General features: G+C 44.6%; 2 protein-coding genes across 2 annotated transcripts in view; one reads left to right on the top strand and one right to left on the bottom strand.

Annotated features, from left to right (window-relative positions):
- The window catches only part of LOC109890621 (beta-galactoside alpha-2,6-sialyltransferase 2), a 24,011-nt gene extending 18,731 nt beyond the window's left edge, over positions 1-5,280 (top strand). The window contains exon 6 of the mRNA XM_020482573.2: positions 3,401-5,280. Within this exon, the coding sequence (XP_020338162.1) occupies positions 3,401-3,648 (248 nt within the window). The 3' untranslated portion in view covers positions 3,649-5,280. The remainder of the gene's footprint in view (positions 1-3,400) is intronic.
- On the bottom strand, positions 207-25,110 carry LOC109890419 (pinopsin-like). The gene is made up of 4 exons (XM_031824362.1): positions 24,145-25,110; positions 7,139-7,464; positions 5,531-5,764; positions 207-2,564 (listed from the first exon to the last, which is right to left on the bottom strand). The coding sequence occupies exons 1-4, from the start codon at positions 24,512-24,514 to the stop codon at positions 2,226-2,228; spliced, it is 1,269 nt and encodes a 422-aa protein (XP_031680222.1). The 5' UTR covers positions 24,515-25,110; the 3' UTR covers positions 207-2,225.

The raw sequence follows: 25,110 nt of genomic DNA on the forward strand, positions 1-25,110 counted from the left end.
AAAAGCACAGAGGAGAGTCCAGAAAGAACAACATTCATTCCTGTGTTGTTTTTCCCCCTCTTGTTTTGTTCTCTTACGACATAGACCCCGTGGCAATTCCTGGAATCCCAGCAGGAGGGCTTGAGGGGGCTGTGTCGTCCTGAGCACGTTACTGCGCTACCACCACACACACACACACACACAGAAAGAGAACACACACTCACTGCCAGCAGCAGGACTCAGTGAGGCAGACCATGACTCACAGAAGGATTTTATTTGGGTTGCAGTCCATTTTATTTAACTGTTTTTGGGTTACAGTTTATTAGGCAGTGAGAGGCAGTGCTGTTCAGTATGTCATCTTGATAAAGACAAGCAAGTGCCGTATGATGGCTACAGCCAGCCACTTATGTGGCAGCCCAATGGGGTGCCAGGCTGTTTGACTGCCTGCTGGGAGCTTTAGACTTGTAGATTGAGGAACATGTCAACATGCAAAGCCAGATACTGCATGACTCAACACTACAGACACAGAAAGATGGTAACTTTAACAGGTTGTGGCTTTCATACAACGCCTGGCTGTCATCCCGACATGCAAATATTGGTTGGATCAACACTGTTTCCACATTGTCATAACTGTAAACAACATTTCAGTCAACTGACAATTGAACATTGTCATGATCTCTTTTGCCCAATGGGATGATGGCTTCAAGAGTGCAAGACAAGTGTTGCAAACATGAACACTTTCTGTTACACTTCTCCAACTGTTTCTGGTTTATTACCCTCCCCACCCTGCAGTGAAATGGAAAATCCCTTCACATTGTTCCCATACGTTTAATACCAGTTTCGGTTGTAATTACTAACCAGTTTTACACAGATCACCCAGGTGCATCATTTATAAAAAATGTTCTTACGCACATATGATAGTTGGAATCCACAGCTATATAGTGATTTAATATATAGTGATATATATTGATTTAGCAACTTAGTGTGATGTAGAAATGATCATGATTGTGTGTGATTTACACCCTTCGACATGTGTATAAACACTGTGATTGTTCTTCCTATTTGTTTCAAGAACTGATGGTATGCTGAAATGTAGAATAAAAACCGAGCAAATAAATGAGGCCCGAGGTGATTTGATGTCACAGATGAGGTACAAAGCATTCAGCTTCACCGGCATCATTCACATAGGCTTCATAGCTGCTTTAGAACAAATGAATAGATGGACTGTCTGTTATTGCACGTCATCGGAAATGGCCACGGTTATGACAGCACACTGTAACAGTTATGACCAAATAGTTTTTTGTACTGTAACAGCAACGACAACACTAAAGCCACTGCAGTCTTAATACAACTCTGGTGTCTATCGACGTAACACATGTAACAATATGATAACGGAGGTTGAGGAAAAATACACGTTTTTGTTTTTAAGTAAACAACACCACTGTTGCGTTTTCTCACGGCAAGACTTGACAGGAATTTATATCTACACCTTTACTGAGTGACAAAGTAACAGTTGACCATCTCTATGGGTTGGGGCGGTTGACACACCTTCTATAACGTGGATCATCAACTAGATTCAGCTGCGGGCCGACGTATCTATTTTTTGGGGGCCAGAACATAATTACTGCCAATTGACAGCAAGAAGCCCAAACAGATATAACGGTTAACTAAAGCATACTCATTTCAAAACAGATTTCAAAACTTTAAATCAATTGGCGCTGATTTCATGTTCTTACAGTCTCATATCCAACGACAAAAATACCACACAAAAAAAGATATGATTATTTATATTTGCCATGAACTTGGGGGGCCAAATAAATCCACCCGCAGGCCGCCAGCTGGGGTCCCCTGTTCTATAAGATAATAGAGCACAGTGTAGTTTCTGGGGTGATGATGTGGAATAGATCACTTTGTTCGTAGAAGATATTGATAGTTCTCTGTCTGGGTAACGTTGTGGATTAGATCACTTACTGTGTGTTTAGAAGAGTTCTCTGGTGACACAACGTTGTGATGGATCATTTATGGATCATTTATGGGTAGTCTGTTGTTGAGGCGTTCTCATGATGACAAATCACTATGGGGAGTTGTTGGGTGATGCCACATGATATATCGCTGTGTAGACTGAGTTTTTGGGCGACACCACATGACAACATCATGTCATGACACCACATGACAAATGCATGACAAATGCCAACACCGTATCCTCTAGAGTTCTCGGTGGTGACACTATCATATAACACAGTGGATCACTGGATAGCGTTTGTCACGTGGGGGAAAAGGGGGGCGGGTTGAGAGGGGCTTCGGGGGGTATGCGGCTGTCCACAGGAGGTGATCTCTTGGTTGGGGTCTGGGCTGGTCTGTTCGGAGACGGGGGTGGTGACTTCACGGTTGTTAGTGCTGCACTCCACCGTGTGGTTGTAGTTATGGTGGTTGGCGCCGGTGGAGAGCTGGGGCGTGACGGCTACGTTGTTACTGTGGCCCCGGCGGTTGAGCTGGATGACGGTGGTCTTAGAGGGCATGGAGGAGACGCCGTTCTCAGAACTGGGCCGCTTGCAGTGGAACAGGATCAGGAAACACCTGTAGAACTGCAAGGGAGGGACAAAGAGAGTGTGTGTGTGTGTGTGTGTGTGTGTGTGTGTGTGTGTGTGTGTGTGTGAGAGAGAGGGTGTGTGAGAGTGAGGGTGTTTGTGAGATGGGGGGGGGGGGGGGGGGTGTGATGAGGGGGGGGGGGGGTGAGAGAGAGGGTGTGTGTGAGATGGGGGGGGGGGGTGATGAGGGGGGTGTGCTTTGCTAAATAAAGTTACACGTTATTCAATCGTTGCACCCATAGTGCTTGCGTGTGCTAACGAGCATCTGCGTTGGCAGGCGCTAAAATAGAAGTTGCTTCTATTTGTGACGCCGAACGCGATGCAAGTCCTGCCTCTCCCATCTCCTCATTGGCTTTTAGAAGCATATACCCACGTGCCATCTCCTCATTGGTTATACCCACGTGGGTGATTGAAAGATGAACTGAGATCGGTTGGTCGGCTGTGGTAATACACCTTATTATGACGGTTAGTTATTATGAAAGTTAGATGCCAATTGCCATATAAAGTCCAAAGAAGAAAAAGCCTGGAAGAAGGAGAGATGACTAGAAACGATTCGGTTGACTGTTTTATGTGTGGATTAATTGGTGGAGTATAGGACCTTGTGCATTTCAGGTAAAATAACAACTCAATGTTTATATCCCATGACAAATTTAGCTAGCAACAACAAGCTAGCTAGCTAAATTGCCATAAATGTTTAATGCTTTTCGACCTGTCTCCAAATTAATATAATTGGTTCAGAATTGGTTCAGAGATGGTTTTGATACTTCAACCTGCGTTAGATTGCAGTATGAGCTGTAATGAATTCATCTTTGCCCTTTTTGTTTTGATTACAGGCATTGTCCTGATGATGTCGCTGTGCGAGGAGGTCCATGTCTATGAGTACATCCCTTCTCTGCGTCAGACAGACCTGTGCCACTACCACGAGCACCACTACGACCCAGCCTGCACCCTTGGGGCGTACCACCCCCTGCTCTTTGAGAAGCTACTGGTCCAGAGGATGAACAGCGCCTCCCAGCACGACCTCAAAACCAAGGGCAAGGTCACGCTGTCGGGGTTCAGCGCGATCAACTGTGGGCCATGACCCCTGACCTTTGACGACCTATGGCCATCAAGAGACAGAGAGTGCCGATACTAATCAAGCGACTGAAGAGGCTAAGTTGAGTCAGCACTGTCGTCCGTGGGCCATGATCTGGCTTTTGACCTTTGACCTGGACTGCTGTCTGGAAAATCAGGATGAAAGTGAAGAGGAGGAGAGTGTTGCCACTACTAATCAATCTTAGGCTATAGAGGCTAAGCGAGCGTGCTCGAGAACTGCGTTTGTCACAATGGATAGTGTCAATTGTTGAAAGGAGGGGGGTTTAGGGAATGTGGATATCATGTTGTTGTATTGTGTAATGAAGTAGTCCTTCAGGGATGTATTCCTACTGGAGAGATGGGTCATCTTTTTAAGGTATTGTTCTTGTGACACAATGTTGTACATGAGAGAGGTCTGGGTATGAATGTGGAAAAGTGATCTATAGATTCAAATATTGAACATCGGTCAAAGGCATGTTTTTCTGATTCAACGAATGGGGTGCATTGTCATGTTTAGAAACATGGATATAGAGAATTGAAAACATGCAGTGTAAAGGGTTTACTTGTGAGGGGAGGTTTGAATTTAAGCACTTCAAAAAGCATGTTGTGTTCCTTTTGGTATAAAAAAAAGAGCTCATTTGAGAAATTCAGGGATAGTAGTGTATGTTGGTCTATGAGGGAAAACAACCACTTTTCAGTTTTTTGTTGTTGTTGCATGAACCAGTCAACCTAACCACTGATCTGTGTGTATGTGAGTAAGGAACTGAAACTGTCTTATCAGTGTTCTCCTGTCCTCTGTACGTACGCTATTTAAAGTTACTGTACCTCAACGACCAGATGGTAAAACTGACAGCAGTTACTTATCCTGGCCTTGATATGATTCTACAGCCACACTGTAAATATAATGTAAATGTGGTTTGTTTGCCTGTAGAAGTCTGGTCAAGTGTAATGCAATGAATGTAGCTATGAATAGTTTGAGGCACATTTTTATAAAAAAAATAATTAAAAAAAAACCTTATTTAACTAGGCAAGTCAGTTGAGAACAGATTCTTATTTACAATGACGGCCTACCCTGGCCAAGCCTGGTGTGCGCCGCTCTATGGGACTGTAGTGACGCCTCTTGCACTGAGATGCAGTGCCTTAGACCGCTGCGCCACTCGGGAGCGCAGCGGTCTAAGGCTTTTGGCAATGGTGATATAGACTTGATAACGTGCCAAATGTTCCCTGTGTGAAGTTTACTGTTAGTTAACACTACGTCTTCTAGGAGTTAACCACTGCAAAAGCAAAGCAGAGGCCTCAGCTTGGAATAATATAAATGGACAGAATGTCCTTACGATGATTCACGTGTTTGTTTATATTGGGAATGGAATGCACCAAACACGGCAATAGAAATGTCATTTTTCTTTTGAATTGATTTTTTTTGAGAAGTGTTTGCTGATCTACTGTTGAGGGTAAACACTATAATATTCACACCTTTTTTGGGATCTTTAAACAAAAATCATGTTGTTTTTACAGATAATTTTCTATAGCCAGAATCAGTTTGTACTGAACATAATTTGTTAGTTTGTATAAAAATTCTACTTGTATAAAAATTTCTACTTAAACTGTTGTGAATAAAGATATTGTACTTGCCTTGTGATTTGACCCTTGTCTAACTAGCTGTTTAACTACATATCCCACAATTCAAGTGGCAAGGGCTGTATCTCAATTGCTTAAAAATGTATTACCTGCTCGTCTCCTCCCTTTGATTAAAAACACTTGACTAGTGTAAGAAATAATGTTGGAAGCTCGTCATTGGGCTGGCTTTCATCTGGTCACGTCTTTCACATCAACGTGACGAAGGAGGTGAGGTGAGTCGAGGACACATTTTTGGTTTAGGTTCTGCTCACCTGTTTGTTCATGAGTATATAGATGAGGGGGTTGATGACGGTGCTACTCTTAGCCATGATGGAGGGCACCACGGTCACGATGGGGGTGATAAGGCCCGGGTGTCCAAAGGTGGCCATCATGGCGATCACGCCGTAGGGCATCCAGCACAGCAGGTAACACACCACCGTGGTGATCACCATGAACAGGATGTGGAACTCTCTCCGCCGCGCCGCCGACTTACGGATCCTCCCCACCTGGGAGGAAATGATCATACATAAAGTTGTGCATAAATGCATGTCCTGAGAGGCCAATCACATAGGAGAATGTAGAAGGACATACAAGGTATTGTTACAATACTTAAGAGAAATGTAATTTCGTTCCTTCACTGCTTAGGCTAATCAATGTTTACATTTGTATTTTATATTTAAAAAATGCCTCCTTTCCCTCCTTAACAGGCTAATCAGTGTCATACTTATCACCAATACTTAAAAAAAACATCCTTCCTTGTGATAGGCTAATCACTGTTTCAATTGTTTTAATAATGAAGACTTTCCCTTCCTTCCCTAATTGACTTTAAAACAGGACTGGTTGAGTGTTCCAGTTCACTACCTTTTACTTATCCTGTCATGTCACATCAGTTATTGCTTAATCTTCCAGGAAGGCAGAGTGCTTTTCAAAAAGTATTCCAATAGGGCCACGCAAGTCGAAACACTTACAATCTCATTACCAGGCCAGACCTGTCTGATCGGAGTGTTCTGAAACACCTGTAGCCTTAAGATTCATCCCAGCTGAGAAAGAAAAAAACAACTGCCTAATTATCTAGTAACAAGATGTTTTCTTTCTAGGATAGTCTTAATTGCAGTGGAGGAAAGGGAACCAAGTGTTAAAAAAACACTAAAAAAACACCATCTGTCCAATGAACACAGTCTTAATCATGTAAAAGTACTGTTCAGTGTCTCTCTTTGCGCACACTCTCTCCTACTCTCTACTCTCAATCCTACCAATCCGTAACCACCAACTTCCTTTCCAAGCATCTCAGTCTACAGGCCACTTAAGACAGGGCATCTTTCTACAGGAAGTCCATATGAAGGAGAAGTACTGAGTGCATATTACGTCTCTCTATATATATATGTCATACACCTTATTACTTAAACAGGGGGTGGGGGGGGGGGGGGTGGAGACACCAGATAACGCTGACTGAGAGGGCGAGATATCACTACGCAGGGCTTCAGGGCTTCAGTATTCTACCCAATAACTGACAGTTTTAACGCTGCAAGTCTTTCTGATCATCAGTGGTTTATCAGCAGGTTCAGACCCTGTCCCAAAATGCTGATCTCCTCTGGTTCCTATCTCCTCTGTTCAAGCCTCACTTCTATTGATGTTATATTGACGAAAACACACACGTGCACTGGCAAACGTAGCCATCCATGTTGGTTTTAGGCACTGTAAACACCTACCACTTCTACAGATCACTTCTTCACAGGTAGATGATTACAGTTTTCAGAATAAGAAGTGTTTGCGTGAAGAGTAGCGAATAAACAGAATATGTGAAGGCTAAACATGGCACGGTGTGTTTGATTTCAAGCCATTTTTCATTTGAACCCATGTGGACAGGTGGGACAGCCCACCTGTTTGACAGCGTAGAGCAGCCTCCCGTAGCAGTAGACCATGACCAGCACAGGCAGCCCCAGACAGAAGATGAACAGGCAGATGATGTAGGAGTGAGACTGGGGTGTCTGGGATGTCCAGGTGACCGAGCAGCTGGTCCCGGCCCCCTCTAGGCCATAACTACTCCAGCCCAGCAGGGGGGGCACTGTCCAGAACAGGGAGTAGAGCCAGGAGCCCGCCACGGCCAGCAGAGGCTTACGGTAGTCGGGGGCTTGCTTGTTGTACACGGTTAAGGTGCTGTAGCGGTCATAGGAGAGGAAGGCCAGCGAGATTAGCGACACAATTCCTGAGAGATGGATAGAGAAATAGAGGGAGGTAGGGAGAGGAGGGAGGGAGAGAATGAGAGAAAGAGAGACAGACAGAGGGAGAGAGAGAGAGAGAGAGAACAAGAGGGATGGTGGTAGACCGTGATTACCCATGGATTGTTGCGAGAGCAGTCACTTGAGACAGATTATGGTGGGCAAACTGGCTGGCGTCGGTCGGTCGGTCGTGCGGGCGGTCGGTCGGGGTCGGTCGGTCGGTCGGTCTTCGGTCGGTCTCGGTTCGGTCGCGGTTGTCGGTCGGAGCGGGTTGGTCGGTCGGTCGGTCGTCGCTTCGGCGGTCGGCTCGGTCTCGGTCGGTCGTCGTCGGTCGGGCGGTCGGCGGTCGGTCTGGATCGGTTCGGAGGTCGGGTCGGTCGGTCGGCGGTCGGTCGGTCGGCTCGGGGGTCGGTCGGTCGGTCGGTCGGCGGTCGGTCGGTCGGTCGGTCGGTCGGTCGGTCGGTTCGCGGTCGGTCGGTCGGCGGTCGGTGGTCGGCGGTCGGTCGGTCGGGGCGGTCGTCGGTCGGTCGTCGGTCGTCGTCGGTCGGTCGGTCGGGGTCGGTCGGTCGGTCGGTCGGTCGGTCGGTCGGTCGGTCGGTCGGTCGGTCGGTCGGTCGGTCGGTCGGTCGGTCGGTCGGTCGGTCGGTCGGTCGGTCGGTCGGTCGGTCGGTCGGTCGGTCGGTCGGTCGGTCGGTCGGTCGGTCGGTCGGTCGGTCGGTCGGTCGGTCGGTCGGTCGGTCGGTCGGTCGGTCGGTCGGTCGGTCGGTCGGTCGGTCGGTCGGTCGGTCGGTCGGTCGGTCGGTCGGTCGGTCGGTCGGTCGGTCGGTCGGTCGGTCGGTCGGTCGGTCGGTCGGTCGGTCGGTCGGTCGGTCGGTCGGTCGGTCGGTCGGTCGTCGGTCGGTCGGGTCGGTCGGTCGGTCGGTCGGTCGGTCGGTCGGTCGGTCGGTCGGTCGGTCGGTCGGTCGGTCGGTCGGTCGGTCGGTCGGTCGGTCGGTCGGTCGGTCGGTCGGTCGGTCGGTCGGTCGGTCGGTCGGTCGGTCGGTCGGTCGGTCGGTCGGTCGGTCGGTCGGTCGGTCGGTCGGCGGTCGGTCGGTCGGTCGGTCGGTCGGTCGGTCGGTCGGTCGGGTCGGTCGGTCGGTCGGTCGGTCGGTCGGTCGGTCGGTCGGTCGGTCGGTCTGTCTGTCTGTCTGTCTGTCTGTCTGTCTGTCTGTCTGTCTGTCTGTCTGTCTGTCTGTCTGTCTGTCTGTCTGTCTGTCTGTCTGTCTGTCTGTCTGTCTGTCTGTCTGTCTGTCTGTCTGTCTGTCTGTCTGTCTGTCTGTCTGTCTGTCTGTCTGTCTGTCTGTCTGTCTGTCTGTCTGTCTGTCTGTCTGTCTGTCTGTCTGTCTGTCTGTCTGTCTGTCTGTCTGTCTGTCTGTCTGTCTGTCTGTCTGTCTGTCTGTCTGTCTGTCTGTCTGTCTGTCTGTCTGTCTGTCTGTCTGTCTGTCTGTCTGTCTGTCTGTCTGTCTGTCTGTCTGTCTGTCTGTCTGTCTGTCTGTCTGTCTGTCTGTCTGTCTGTCTGTCTGTCTGTCTGTCTGTCTGTCTGTCTGTCTGTCTGTCTGTCTGTCTGTCTGTCTGTCTGTCTGTCTGTCTGTCTGTCTGTCTGTCTGTCTGTCTGTCTGTCTGTCTGTCTGTCTGTCTGTCTGTCTGTCTGTCTGTCTGTCTGTCTGTCTGTCTGTCTGTCTGTCTGTCTGTCTGTCTGTCTGTCTGTCTGTCTGTCTGTCTGTCTGTCTGTCTGTCTGTCTGTCTGTCTGTCTGTCTGTCTGTCTGTCTGTCTGTCTGTCTGTCTGTCTGTCTGTCTGTCTGTCTGTCTGTCTGTCTGTCTGTCTGTCTGTCTGTCTGTCTGTCTGTCTGTCTGTCTGTCTGTCTGTCTGTCTGTCTGTCTGTCTGTCTGTCTGTCTGTCTGTCTGTCTGTCTGTCTGTCTGTCTGTCTGTCTGTCTGTCTGTCTGTCTGTCTGTCTGTCTGTCTGTCTGTCTGTCTGTCTGTCTGTCTGTCTGTCTGTCTGTCTGTCTGTCTGTCTGTCTGTCTGTCTGTCTGTCTTGTCTGTCTGTCTGTCTGTCTGTCTGTCTGTCTGTCTGTCTGTCTGTCTGTCTGTCTGTCTGTCTGTCTGTCTGTCTGTCTGTCTGTCTGTCTGTCTGTCTGTCTGTCTGTCTGTCTGTCTGTCTGTCTTGTCTGTCTGTCTGTCTGTCTGTCTGTCTGTCTGTCTGTCTGTCTGTCTGTCTGTCTCTGTCTGTCTGTCTGTCTGTCTGTCCTGTCTGTCTGTCTGTCTGTCTGTCTGTCTGTCTGTCTGTCGTCTGTCTGTCTGTCTGTCTGTCTGTCTGTCTGTCTGTCTGTCTGTCTGTCTGTCTGTCTGTCTGTCTGTGCCTATGTTTGTGTTGCTTCACAGTCCCCCGCTGTTCCATAAGGTGTTTTTTTTAATCAGTTTTTTTTAATCTAATTTTACTGCTTGTGTCAGAAACCTGATGTGGAATAGAGTTCCATGTCGTCATGGCTCTATGCAGTAGTGTGTGCCTCCCATAGTCTGTTCTGGACATGGGGACTGTGAAGAGACCTCTTGTGGCATGTCTTGTGGGGTATGCATGGGTGTCCGAGCTGCGTGCCAGTAGTTTAGACAGACAGCTCGGTGCATTCAACATGTCAATACCTCTCATAAATAACAGTTGTGATGAAGTCAATCTCTCCTCCACTTTCAGCCAGGAGAGATTGACACGCATATTATGAATATTAATATGTGCAAACCACGTTACATGTCTCAAGCCTGCAAAGTCTTCTACAATTATAAATACTTGTAAACAGTAAATAAATACTAATATAAATACTTATAAAACACTTACATGATTATAGCTTCCTTTGTAATTATAATATCCTTGGGTGAGTTTAAACCTACAGTGCATTTGGAAAAGTATTCAGACACCTTCTCCTTCCCACATTTTGTTATGTTACAGCCTTATTCTAAAATGGATTAAATTGTGTTTTTCCCTCAATCTACACACAATACCCCATAATGACAAAGCAAAAACAGGTTTTTAGACAATTTGGCAAATGTCTTACCTTATTTACATAAGTATTCAGACCCTTTGCTATGAGACTCGAAATTGAGCTCAGGTGCATCCTGTTTCCATTGATCATTGTTGAGATGATTCTACAACTTGACTGGAGTCCACCTGTGGTAAATTCAATTGATTGGGCATGATTTGGAAAGGCACATACCTGTCTATATAAGGTCCTACAGTTGACAGTGTATGTCAGAGCAAAAACCAAGCCATGAGGTCGAAGGAATTGTCTGCTGAGCTCTGAGATAGGATTGTGTCAAGGCACAGATCTGGAGAAGAGTACCAAAACATTTCTGCAGCCTGGAAGGTCCCCAAGAACACAGCGGCCTCCATCATTGTTGAATGGAAACGGTTTGGAACCACCAAGACTCTTCCTAGAGCTGGCCACCCGGCCAAACTGAGCAATCTAGGAAATAAGGGCCATGGTCAGGGAGTAGACCAAACACCCGATGGTCACTCTGACAGAGCTCCAGAGTTCCTCTGTCGAGATGGGAGAACCTTCCAGAAGGGCAACCATCTCTGCAGCACTCTACCAATCAGGACTTTATGGTAGAGTGGCCAGACGGAAGCCACTCCTCAGTAAAAGGCATATGACAGTCCACTTGGAGTTTGCCTAAAGGTACCTAAAGACTCTCAGACTACGAGAAACAAGATTCTCTGGTCTGATGAAACCAAGATTGAACGCTTTGGCCTAAATGCCAAGCGTCATGTCTGGAGGAAACCTGGCACCATCCCTACGTTGAAGCATGGTGGTGTTTTTCAGCGGCAGGGACTGGGAACTAGTCAGGGTTGAGGAAAAGATTCACAGAGAAAAGTACAGAGAGATCCTTGATGAAAACCTGCTCCAGAGCGCTCAGGACCTCAGACTGAGCGCCAAGACAACGTAGGAGTGGCTTCGGGACAAGTCTTTGAATGTCCTTGAGTGGCCCATCCTATTTTAAAATAAGGTTGTAACATAACACAATTATGTGAATAATTTCGGAATGCACTGTATGTAGCCTATCTGCACTGTAGTTTGGGAATCCCTCTTCACTGACAGAATTAGACCACAGAAACAAGCTAGGCCACCCAGAGTGTTTTTGATTTGTGTGTGTGTGTGTGTGTGTGTGTGTGTGTGTGTGTGTGTGTGTGTGTGTGTGTGTGTGTGTGTGTGTGTGTGTGTGTGTGTGTGTGTGTGTGTGTGTGTGTGTGTGTGTGTGTGTGTGTGTGTGTGTGTGTGTGTGTGTGTGTGTGTGTGTGTGTGTGTGTGAGACAAGATGTTATCATCAGGGCTTTTGTAGTATCCCAGCTCAGTGAGCGTGTTCCTGCTGAAAGACCTTCTCTTCCTGTCTAACCCAGGGGCAGGTTCCTGATGCACAACCCAGGACAGACAGGGACATCTCAATCTTGGAAACAAATAGATAGGGGGAGTAATACAAGGAGCCACTCCAGACACCATATAGCATCAAAGTTGTTAGAGTCAAGGTGATCGTTCCCACGAAGAAAGCCGGTCTCCAGCCACCGCTCTTCCTTGACAAGTCTATTATGGGAAGTGAAGACACGCATGCAGGTCCATGCACACACCCACAGACAAAAACGTGCACACACAAGTGGGAGAGAGAGACTCCCGGGGCGTCAACAGTAAAGGCGCCTGACAAGGCTTGTTTTCACATCACATATCAACGAAATGAGAAAATAGATGAGAAAATAAATTTTCCTTTCATATAATATTTCTCACCATCATGGCAAGTTAAGTGCGTGTGTGTGTGTGTGAGTGTGACTGCGGTATGTGTGTATAGGGGTATGAGGTGCTGTGTTGAAATGATGCATTTGCTGTAAATGAGTCACTGCATCACTCCATATGTTCCACTGTAATTACTGCATTATCAGATATCATTTCATTGACAGCTGATCAAGTGGTTCATATTATGCATTTGGAATAAGACACTATGTGAAATGCCTGCAGGGTATTAGCAACATGTACAGATGGCTTAATCAAATGCCAAAGTTGAGCAACTAATGTGTCAAAATCCCTCTTATTCCCTACTGAGACTCCTATCACTGCCATCAATTACATCGGTCCATTATCTGTCACAGTAGCTAGTGGTACACTGTGTTCTGTATTCCATCCTACCCAGAACCGATTCCAGCGAATCACACAATGGATCAACTGAAGTGATACTGGTTATAGCAGTGTGTGGATCTTTCTTTTCTTCTATGATATAATCAAATTATTTCCACGCACCTGTAAAAAGGCAACTCAGATGCTCCAGTGCTTTTTCTACAGTGAATCACACAATGGAAAATGTCACAGATGCTCTGCCCGCTGTGAACGTTTGCTTTCTCCATCAGTTACTTAACCTGTCTATGCTAATGACAACTATTTACAGAGCCCAAACAGGAACCCCCTATGATCCTCCAGCCCCCTGTATAATGAAGACACACAGATGATTAACAAAACCCCCTGTCACGGTTACCCTGTCCAGCCAAGAGGAGAGTATTCAGCCCAAACTGACTAATCTCTACAAGCAGTAGCATGCCCACCCATCTTAATTAACTCTCTCTGTCTTCAGGCTCTTCACACACAACCCCCAGGCCCAACAATTAATATTCATGTAATTTATTATATGTTAATAGAAAAAAAAATAGCCAATCATAATTCTAGGTAACAGAAAAAAATAGTTAATTATAATTCTAGGTAATAGAAAAAAATAGTTAATTATAATTCTAGGTAATGGAAACAAATATTTAAATATAATTATAGGTGATAGAAAAAATATTTAAATATGATTCTATGGTGTGGATTATGGTCATATATTTTGAGAAATTGATAATTGTGTTGGACAATTGGACATTATAATGGTAATGTTATGTCAATGTATAGGTCTTAAAGTTGAAATCATTGAAAAGAAATATACATTTTGCTTGTATATTGTGGAAGATTTAACCACACAGTTCATCTAGGTTCTATCATTTGTTTTTGGAGCGGTAACTGGGAAGCCAGTATTCATTAACTACAGTTGAAGTCGGAAGTTTACATACACTTATGTTGGAGTCATTAAAACTCGTTTTTCAACCACTCCACAAATTTCTTGTTAACAAACTATAGTTTTGGCACGTTGGTTAGGACATCTACTCTGTGCATGATGCAAGTCATTTTTCCAACAATTGTTTACAGACAGATTATTTCACTTATATTCACTGATCACAATTCCAGTGGGTCAGAACTTTACATACACTAAGTTGACTGTGCCTTTAAACAACTTGGAATATTCCATGGCTTTAGAAGCTTCTGATAGGCTAATTGACATAATTTGAGTCAATTGGAGGTGTACCTGTGGATGTATTTCAAGGCCTACCTTCAAACTCAGTGCCTCTTTGCTTGTCATCATGGGAAAATCAAAAGAAATCAGCCAACACCTCAGAAAACCATTGTAGACCTCCAAGAGTCTGGTTCATCCTTGGGAGCAATTTCCAAACGCCTGAAGGTACCACGTTCATCTGTACAAACAATAGTATGCAAGTATAAACCCCATGGTACCACGAAGCCGTCATACCGCTCAGGAAGGAGACGCATTCAGTCTCCTAGAGATGAATGTACATTGGTGCGAAAAGTTCAAATCAATCCCAGAACAACAGCAAAGGACCCTGTGAAGATGCTGGAGGAAAAAGGCACAAAGATATCTATATCCACAGTAAAATAAGTCCTATATCGACATAACCTGAAGGGCCACTCATCAAGGAACTGCTCCAAAACCGCCATAAAAACGCCAGACTACGGTTTTCAAATGCACAGGGGACAAAGATAGTACTTTTTGGAGAAATGTCTGATCTGGTCTGATGAAACAAAAATAGAACTGTTAGGCCATAATGACCATCGTTATGTTTGGAGGAAAAAGGGGGAGGCTTGCAAGCCGAAGAACACCATCCCAACTGTGAAGCACGGAGGTGGCAGCATTGTGGGGGTGCTTTGCTGCAGGAGGGTCTGGTGCACTTCACAAAATAGATGGCATGATGAGGAAGGAACATTATGTGGATGTATTGAAGCAACATCTCAAGACATCAGTCAGGTAGTGAAAGCTTGGTCGCAAATGGGTCTTCCAAATGGACAATGTGTCACATGACGCTAGAGAGGCGAAGCAGGTACGGGGAGTCAAACATTTAATGTAGAACGGACATGGAATGAGACAGGAACAGCGTCAGCAAACGAGTAACACAGACAAAAGCACTCAACGCAGCAGCGGGAACAGAACTGGGGAACTGACATGTACAGGGGAGGTAATAACAGGTGATGAGTGAGTCCAGGTGAGTACAGGTGAGTCCAATATGCGCGTGACGAGGGAAGGCAGGTGTGCGTAATGGATGATAGGAGTACGCGATGCAGGGCAGCGAGACAGGAACAGCATCAACTAACGAGTAACACAGACAAAAACACTCAACGCAGAAGCGGGGAACAGAGCTGGGGAACTGACAAATATATTGTGGCGTGGCGGTAATAACAGGTGATGAGTGAGTCCAGGTGAGTCCAATATCGCTGATGTGCGTGACGAGGGAAGGCAGGTGTGCGTAATGGATGATAGGAGTGCGTGATGCAGGGCAGCCTTGCGCCCTCAAGCACCGGGGGGCAGACATGACACAATGACCCCAAGCACACTTCCAAATGGCAAAATGGCTTAAGGACAACAAAGTCAAGGTATTGGAGTGGCCATCACAAAGCCCTGACCTCAATCCCATAGAACATTTGTGGGCAGAACTGAACAAGCGTGTGCGAGCAAGGAGGCCTATAAACCTGACTCAGTTACACCAGCTCTGTCAGGAGGAATGGGCCAAAATTCACCCAACTTATTGTGGGAAGCTTGTGGAAGGCTACTTGAAATGTTTGACCCAAGTTTAACAATTTAAAGGCAATGCTACCAAATACTAATTGAGTATATGTAAACTTCTGACCCACTTGGAATGTGATGAAAGAAATAAAAGCTGAAATAAATCCTTCTCTCTACTATTATTCTGACATTTCACATTCTTAAAATAAAGTGGTGATCCTAACTGACCTAAGACAGGGAATTTTTACTAGGATTAAGGAATCAGGAATTGTGAAAACTGAGTTTAAATGTAGTTAGCCAAGGTGTATGTAAACTTCCGACTTCAACTGTACATATACCCCTTGGCCATATCATCCCCCAACATGGTCTCCAATTCCACTGATGACACACAAATCCAAACCTACCTCTGACCCCCCCCCCCCCCCCCCCCCCCACGCATCAGCTGTTTAAAATACATAATATCATGGATAAGCTCAAACTTCCTGAAGCTCAAAATGTGCACCTTACAAATCCTCGCTTGGCTTGGCTCCCTCCTGTCTCTCTGACATGCTACACATCTACACCCCCATCCGCAGCCTTCCATCCTCTGACTCAGGCTTACGGGTCACCCCCCCCCCTCACCAGACTACACTCCATGGGGGATCGTGCCTTCCCTCTCTAGGACTCTCTCACCTCTGAACTCCTCGATTCCGACTCCATCCAAATCTTCAAAAACAACCATTTCAGACTAGCATTCAGCCTATAGCGTTTTAAACCGTCTAGCTCTTCTTCTTTTTCTACCTATCTTATTACAGAGGTCATTCAAGTAGCCTCTCGATTTCAACTGCCTTCATGAGCTTGACTTTGTTATTGCTGTTGTTGCTATTTTCCCCCATGTATTAATTATCTTGCTATTTTTGGAGTACCATGCGCCTTTGTTGTAATGCATTTGGCTCTAAGTCTTGTCATGTTTATATTGGCTATTTTATGTTTTACTCTGTAAGTGTCCCTAGGTATCTTGAAAGGCACAAATACAATATATTAGTAGTATTATTATTATATAAATGCTGCTGCAAATGAAAATGTTGCTGTAGGAAGATGCTGGGGCTGATGCTTTAATACGGACCTCTGAGCCCCGACTGGTAATCTTTCAACATACGTTCACTAATTTATCGAGCGGTGAGAAAGCGGTGTGAAATTCAGAAACAGCCTGGCTAAGCTCTGTAGCTCGCAACAGTGGGCACATGCTGCATGCCTGTCATTACAGATTGGATATTCAATCTACTCGGCTCCGCTCCCCAGTTACATTTCTTTGACTCAATCAGTGCAAGGCACACAATCACACTCCCTCCTTCGAGGACCAGAGGGTGGAAAAGACGCTACAGCAGCAAGGCCAGTGATTGGCTCTTCCCTCAGGTTGACCCTTAGGGGAGCCGACCTGTCAGTGCAGATGAGGAAGCGGCCGAGTTCATCCATGTCATTTAACCCTCTTCCCTCCACCAAGAGACTAGAGAGACAGTCAGACTCAGACCATGGTCCGTTTATCATGCCCAGGTTTCTCATATGCCAATATTCAATATTGAATTCCATCTAGAAATCTCATAGGAGTCCCTGATTGTATATAAAGCAACATTTCCCCTCTTGAGAAACCTCCGTGCCAAATGATACATTATGAATTTCCCAAGGTTTTCATCGATTAATTTGCCCTTTCATTTTTGTATTTGGTATCTCATCAACCTTTGGGTCGCCCTTACAGAGTAATTATATTTTCTCACATGTATCAGAATGTAACTATCTCAATATGACTATTTTCTATAAATAGATCCACAATAAACAGTGAACCAATACCGATAACTTACCAAGCTATAGTATGCATCCAGTAATTCACACAGAATGTATGTGATACATATATCAGTGGGCATTACATACATTCTTAATATATAATTCAATTAGATGTATGGAGTCACAAAGTGCCTTCGGAAAGTATTCAGACCCCTTGACTTTGTCAACATTTTGTTACGTCTTCTTCTAAAATGTATTAAATAGTTGTTTTTCCCTCATCAATCTACACACAATACCCCATAATGGCAAATTTATTTTAAAAAATTAAACTGAAATATCACATCTACATAAATATTCAGACCCTTTACTCAGTACCTTATTTTTTTATTTATTTTTTATTTAACTAGGCAAGTCAGTTAAGAACAAAATCTTATTTACAATGACACCCTAGGAACAGTGGGCTAACTGCCTTGTTCAGGAGCAGAAAGACAGATTTTTATCTTTGTCAGCTCGTGATTCGACCTAGCAGCCTTTCAGTTACTAGCCCAACCTTTGGCAGTGATTACAGCCTCGAGTCTTCTTGGGTATGATGCTACAAGCTTGGCACACCTGTATTTGGGGAGTTTCTCCCATTCCTCTCTGCAGATCCTCTCAACCTCTGTCAGGTTGGATGGGAAGCGTTGCTGCACAGCTATTTTCAGGTCTCTCCAAAGATGTTTGATCGGGTTCAAGTCCGGGCTCTGGCCGGGCCACTCAAGGACATTCAGAGCTGTGTGCTTAGGGTCGTTGTCCTGTTGGAAGGTGAACCTTCGCCCCAGTCTGAGGTCATGAGTACTCTGGAGCAGGTTTTCATCAAGGATCTCTCTGTACTTTGCTCCATTTATCTTTGCCTGGATCCTGACTCGTCTCCCAGTCCCTGCACTGAAAATCATCCCCACAGCATGATGCTGCCACCAACATGCTTCACCGTAGGGATGGTGCCAGGTTTCTTCCAGACGTGACGCTCAGAAATCAGGCCAAAGAGTTCAATCTTGGTTTCATCAGCTCAGAGAATCTTGTTTCATATGGTCTGAGAATCTTTAGGTGCCTTTTGTAAAAAGTCTGGTCACTCAACCATAAAGGCCTGATTGGTGGAGTGCTGCAGAGATGGTTGTCCTTCAGGTTCTCCCATCTCCACAGAGGAACTCTAGAGCTCTGTCAGAGTGACCATCTGGTTCTTGGTCACCTACCTGACCAAGGCCCTTCTTCCCCGATTGCTCAGTTTGGCCGGGCGGCCAGCTCTAGCCAAATTTGACAGATTGATGTTATTTTTTTTATTGAAGGAAAGCTTCTAAATTGCTTTCAACACTTCATGGACATTTGCATTGCATAGCGGTGGGTGCAATGTAGAGACGGTTAGCCTAACATAATAATTGGGGGTGTGGCCTATTGTGGGGCGTGTCTTTCAATTGGTTATTTTTGGTTTTTGTATTTTGTTTTTCATGATTATAGGTTTACTGCCAGCACTAAACCTTAACTGATATCTGTGTATGTACTGTGATACTAAAGAAATGGTCACAATTTGCTTAAAATAAGTCTTATTTAAAGAAAGTGTTTTGAGTTATGAAACCAACTTAATACAGTATCTTGACTACCGGGAAATATATTTAATTGTTTGGAACCCAATTGAAGTCAATCCGATAGTTAATTCCAAAGTGAAAAATCGACTTGGTAAAATTGTGTTGTATATTAGTTAGTATTTTTGTTATTTATTAGGTTTAACCAAATTGAGTTGTGAATGAAATAGGTTGCAACTTGAAATCTAGTTTTTTTAAATAATCAAATATAGCAGTTGGCATTGAATCATATATTTGGTTTCAACAAATATACTTTTTTTCAATTGAGGGAACCTAACTCATTTACTTGTAACATTTTTGGGGGTTGATCCAAAGAGTCATTTTTTTACAGAGTACATACTGCCTTCTACATTTGTATGTCATTCTATGTACTGTACATACAGTCACTTTGGGTTTACATCTAAAGCAGCCATTACACCATGCTTTGAACCATGATGACATGTGTAATCTCATCTTCCAATCTCCCACCATCTCCATCCCATGTTAGTTCATTTCTGTGAGCGTTCTTCCTACATTCCAGAAGGTCCTCCTCACAGCACAGGACAGCATGTTCTAACCTAAAAGCTCTTTTTAATCATGTCTATCAGCGCCCCTCCAGATTACAGTCGAAAACAGAGATTTGGGCCCTGCCACGCTTGAACACAGGACAAAAGATCCATTCCAGATAAAGATAAATGTTTATGGTTGTGCAGAGGTGTGTGGATCCCTTCTGTTTGGAGGCTGTTTTTTGGAGAGTAGACCTAAAAGTTTGTGGTTGTAGTCTATTTTTGTAGAAGAGTAGACGTTCGGGAGCTGTTTTTGCTTCAGACCTCCACTTTCGGGACTGATTGGTTAGCGGATGGCCGGGAGGCTAGGTTCGGAATGAGGACCCCACTCAACAGCTGTAGCCTATTACGTCGCCATCTGCCAAGTGACTTTGCATGGTAACCTCTCTTAATTTAACTACCCAAGATGCTTCAGAGGCCCAGGTCATCTGTTAATTATTCAACAGTAGTAGGGGCAAAAAGTCTAAATTATTGAACATTATATTATATGATTATGCAAGGTGCATCCACTTTGCTCAGAGTAAAGTTCCTACATCTATATTGATCTCATAACTAACAGCATATTACTGACCACTGCAGTACACGTCTTCTCCAGAGGGTTTCAACTGCACACAGTATGGCACATAGAAATATAGTTACTCTTCCTGCTTTACTTTGTGGTGGCTGGTCCACCCATCATGGCACATTGACTTCAATGGGGATGCCGGTTCTAGTAAGTTTATCTCTATGGTATCCCACCACCTACCACCTGCGGTGGAGTTAAGCTAAGCCCTGAGCACTACTGAGAAACAGGGAATGGATGGAGAGAGTGGGCGGGGCTGACTTTGTGCTCGGTGCGGTGTGACTCACAGAGGGAGAAATGTCTTGGTATTTCAGTGGCCATTCACAGTTCACACGCCATCCTGCAGATTCCATCTCAAAGGTTGAGGTCACCTTGGTGGACCAATAGTGACAACCAGCGGAGAGGAGGCTGGATGGCCATTTTTAACCAGGGGAGGAGTATAGGGACTTGTAGGTGAGAAAAATGTCTGTCATCTTCACTGTGTCATTGTGGTATGGGCTGCTGTTATGGAAAACCTACCCACACCTCTATTGGGTACATTTTGTCCACTAAAAGGCCAGGGTGTAAAATGAATGTGGTTTGGAGTTTCTGGATTCTGGAACACCATGTACTGCACCCTAATAAATTACCATAATACTTTGACATCAACACTTATGCTCCAATAGAGGGAAGCATTGGTATAATCCAGTAGTGTAACCCCTCTCAAATACTCATATTCAAAGCAAAATCACATTTGATCTGTCACATGCACCCAATACAACAGCTGTACACTCTTAGGAAAAAGGTGCTATCTAGAACCTAAACTGGTTCTTTGTATGTCCCCATATGAGAGCCCTTTGAAGAACCCTTTTTGGTCCCAAGTAGAACCCTTTTTGTGATCCATGTAGAACCCTTTACACACTTTTCTGTGTAAAGGGTTCTACATGAACCCACAAGAGTTCTACCTGGAACCAGAAAGAGTTATCCTATGGGGACAGCCAAATAACCTTTTTTCTACGAGTGCAGACTTTACCGTGAAATGCTTACTTATGAGCCCTTTCCTAACAACGTAGGGTTAAAAAGTATGACATTTGCACCAAAAAAAAAGAAGAATTAGTAACACAATAAAATAACAATAACGAGGCTATATACAAGGAGTACTGAGTCAATGTGCAGGGGTACGAGGCAGTTGAGGTGACTGAGGTAATACAGTATGTACATGTAGGTTGGGGTAAAAGGGACTAGGCAATCAGGATAGATCATGAACAGAGTAGCAGCAGCATATGTAAAGAGTGTGAATGTGTGCCTATGTGTGAGTGTGTGTGCAAGGCATCAATATGCATGTGTGGTTTGTGTGTGTGTATGCATGTGTTGGAATGTCAGTGTAGTATGTGTGCATAGAGCCAGTGCAAGAAAAAGGGGGTCAATGCAGAAAGTCTGGGTAGCCATATGATTAACTGTCTTATGGCTTGGGGGTAGAAGCTGTTCAGGAGCCTTTTGAGCATTTTTTTCGCTCCAGTACCGCTTGCCTTGCGGTAGCAGAGAAACCAGTCTATGACATGGGTGGCTAGAGTCTTTGACACCACCTGGTATAGAGGACCTGGATGGCAGGGAGCTCTGCCCCAGTGATGTACCCTCTGTAACGCAGTTACAGTTGCCATACCAAGCAGTGATTCAGTCAGTCAAGATGCTCTCAATGGTGCAGCTGTAGAACTTTTTGAGGATCTGAAGACCCATGCTAAATCTTTTCAGAGGCATTGTTGTACCGTCTTCACGATTGTGTTGGTGTGTTTGGACCATGATAGGTCCTTTGTGATGTGGACACCAAGGAACTTGAAGCACTCCACTATAGCCCCGTTGATGTGAATGGGGGTGTACGCTCCCCTCCGTTTCTGTAGTTCTGTAGTCCACAATCAGCTCCCTTGTCTTGCTGACGTTGAGGGAGAGGTTGTAGTCTTGGCACCACACTGCCAGGTCTCTGACCTCCTCCCTATAGGCTGGCTCATTGTCGTCAGGGTGATCAGGCCTACCACTATCGTGTTGACTGCAAACTTAATAATGGTGTTGGAGTTGTGCGTGGCCACACAGTCTTGGGTGAACAGAGAGTACAGGAGGGGACTAAGCATGAACTCCCGAGGGGCCCCCATGTTGAGAGTCAGGGTGGCGGATGTGTTGTTGCCTACCCTTCCCACCTGGGGTTATTTATAATGGTTTATAAATATTTTATAAACTGTTCATTTCTAGTTTGTAGTTCTATAATAAACGGTTGTTATAAACAGTTAACCCATTGTTTGAAATTGTGAGCTCGTTAGCTGCTTGTTAAATAATCAGCTCAGAAAATAAGAGCTTGCCTGTGACACAATTACTCCAACAGTTGATATTACTGAAAAAAAATCCATGACCTGATTGGTAAACACACAAAGGCCCAGAAGACTCTCCTTATCTTGTATTCTACCTAACAACTGCAGAGGGTAGCCTAGCAAGCCAACAGCCAGGCAGGGCTATGGCCTAACAGGTTCTGGGCTCAGTGCTCTGCTCTGCCAACACACCTCAGCCCGTTTTCAAAACACTTGGGTCATGTGATGTCACAAACACTGAGAATTGCTCTAGTTTTGCCCCTCAAACCAGAGACAAATGGGCTGGGCTTCATAGTGGATTGTATGTTGTACAGAAATAACTAAACATACCGAAAAGTTGCTGTATTGTTCAATGCACAAGTAACCAGGTCAAAAATCCCGACCTACACTTCGCTATGCTCCGACATAGGGATATACAGCCAGCAAGAAGAGCCGCTGATTTTAGGATTGTTTTATCGATTAACTCTCCTTAAATGGTGATTTATTCGTTTTAGTCTCTGAATCTTTTAATCAAACATTTCGCCACCAGTTCCTGATATCAAGGCACAAAAGCTACAATCTGTCTCCGGAAATAGCCTAGTGTGCATGGGCACACATGTCGTCTCAGTGCCGTACTCTTGACTCCAGCTGCAAAGAGGCTTTGGCAGATTTATTGCTGAGACAATTTGTTCCACATTTTTGTGGTAAAGAGCAACATAGCAGGCTGTAGAACATTGGTGGAATAATATCATCTCAGGGTAGCTAGAAGACGTAACAAATTGGCATTTTAAGAAACAGGACATGGTTATGCATTCTCCTTTTTTAATATTCAATGATAATTAAATGATAATGATATTCAAATCCTGGCATGCACTCACTTCTCAATTCCCCTCACCTGTGCGCCTTTTGTGGAAAGCTTTGTGGTAAAAAAAAAAAAAAACTCTTGGGGCAATTAGGAGTAGTAACAGAATGACATTTGAAGCAACAGGGCAACCTTATGCATTTGTCCTTTTTGATATTGAATGATATTGAATGATAATAATGATATTCAAAGCCCACCCTCCCTCCTCAATTCCCCTCCTGAGTGCACCTTTTGAAAGTGTGTTCATCTCCTCCTGCTGAACTTTCATCTCCATTTGATTTACAGAGAGTGAGTCCCACATCATATTTATTTTTTACTGTATTCTAGTCCAGGCTCATCATATAACTACTGCTGTACACTGCTTTTCTACTCATATTACTGTCCATACACACCATTATATACATATATATTTATGTTCCTGACATGGACATTGCTCGTTAGATTTTTTGGGATTATGTATGTATTGGAGTGTTAGGTATTACTGCACTGTTAGAGCTAGAAACATAAACATTTCGCTGAACCTTAACATCTGCAAAATATGTGAGCACAACCTATACATTGCATTTGATTTGATTTGGATTCTAAATAATTGACATTTTTTGTAGGGGCAAATCAAGTCTCAATCCCTCTCTTTCTTGACATGGCAGTGAGAGTAGAGAAGCAATAACTTCACACGTCAGAGGACTGGAGTCACAATTAAACGGATGTAACTGCTGACAAAACACTATCCATAAGACAATTCTGTGACATCAGGAACAATTGTGGGCCAACACGGTCTTGTGGCACGCAGGAGATCTGAAAGTTAAAGTCCATCACTTCGCTCAAATAATTTAATCTCTGTACCCCACACTGCACCTTTCATCGGCAACATTATCTGATACAAATTACCTACAGACAATCCCTAGTTCAGGACTCTCCAACCCTGTTCCTGGAGAGTAAACGTCCTTACGCAGCTGATTCTGATTATTAGCAGGTTGATAAGGTGAATCAACTCTTTGGCACCATGATTTCCTTAAACACATTGATGAGGCATCGAGGCTTTGATTGTGTAATTGTGAAAAACATATAGTTACTTTGGTGACTATTTTGTTACGTAACAGCTTACTTAGCTCACCGAAACAAGAGTTGGCGAAGCCGTACCACATGCACCCGTGCTTCCCGTACAGCCAGCGTGCCTGTAGACTGGATGCGAAGCTGAGCGTGGTGCCACAGAGGCACACCAGCATGTCACTCACGCTGATGTTCAGCAAAAGCATGTTCACAGGAGTCCGCAGAGTTTTGAACTTAATAAACAGGATCAATACCACCAGGTTATTGATGAAACCAAAAACCATAATAGATCCAAGGAAGACGGACATCACATGGTGTCCGGTCCGAGACAGTCTTTTCGCAGGGGGCTCGTTCCATTCTTGATCCAGAGAGCTCAGTGGATCCTCGATGCTTCCATTAGAGCTGAAGTTGAAATTAGCCACCTCGGTATACATCGTTTGCAGTGATCCACATTCGAGAATGTTTCACATGGAGATACAATTATAATATTTCAACCGTCAGTGAACAACAATAGGCAACAGCATCACGTTTTCAATTGGCAATATCAACTGCCGACAGAGTTGTAGGCTAGAGGTGGTAGTATAGAGCCCACGGTAAAAAACTTAAACTTCATTTTCTGAACATGAATCCAGACTCCTTGTATCCTCAAGAGGTGCAAAACAGGCTCATTCCGCTTGGAAACCGTAGTAGACAATTATGATGTTGCAAATTGGAGTTAAAAATAATGTTTAATGGAAATAGAAATAGTAATGATAAATCAATAATAATGATAAATCAATAATAATAGCCACTAATATCCGATCAATCCAGATGAATCCAAACAGGAATCAGGTCATCACCCTATAACACTTGCGTAAAATACACTATACTTGCGTAAAATAAAACTAGTCGAAGCATTATAATAAGATTATTATTAGAAGGTTACTTTAGTTGACTTGTCTCTCTCCAAAAGCTATGGCACAGACGAATACAATCCAATGGCACTTCTCTTCTCATAGCTCCACCACATTCTGATTAGAACGCATAGACT

This window comes from Oncorhynchus kisutch, linkage group LG5 (assembly GCF_002021735.2).
Source record: "Oncorhynchus kisutch isolate 150728-3 linkage group LG5, Okis_V2, whole genome shotgun sequence".
In the NCBI taxonomy this organism is placed as follows: domain Eukaryota; kingdom Metazoa; phylum Chordata; class Actinopteri; order Salmoniformes; family Salmonidae; genus Oncorhynchus; species Oncorhynchus kisutch.

What these genes read in the sequence shown, in the direction of transcription:
- LOC109890419 (XM_031824362.1), bottom strand. Translation starts at nt 24,514, where the DNA reads ATGTATACCGAGGTGGCTAATTTCAACTTCAGCTCTAATGGAAGCATC. An exon ending in CTTCGCCAACTCTTGTTTCG is followed by an intron (nt 7,465 to 24,144) that starts GTGAGCTAAGTA and finishes TCCATCTCTCAG; the next exon opens with GAATTGTGTCGCTAATCTCG. An exon ending in TGCTCTACGCTGTCAAACAG is followed by an intron (nt 5,765 to 7,138) that starts GTGGGCTGTCCC and finishes ATTTCCTCCCAG; the next exon opens with GTGGGGAGGATCCGTAAGTC.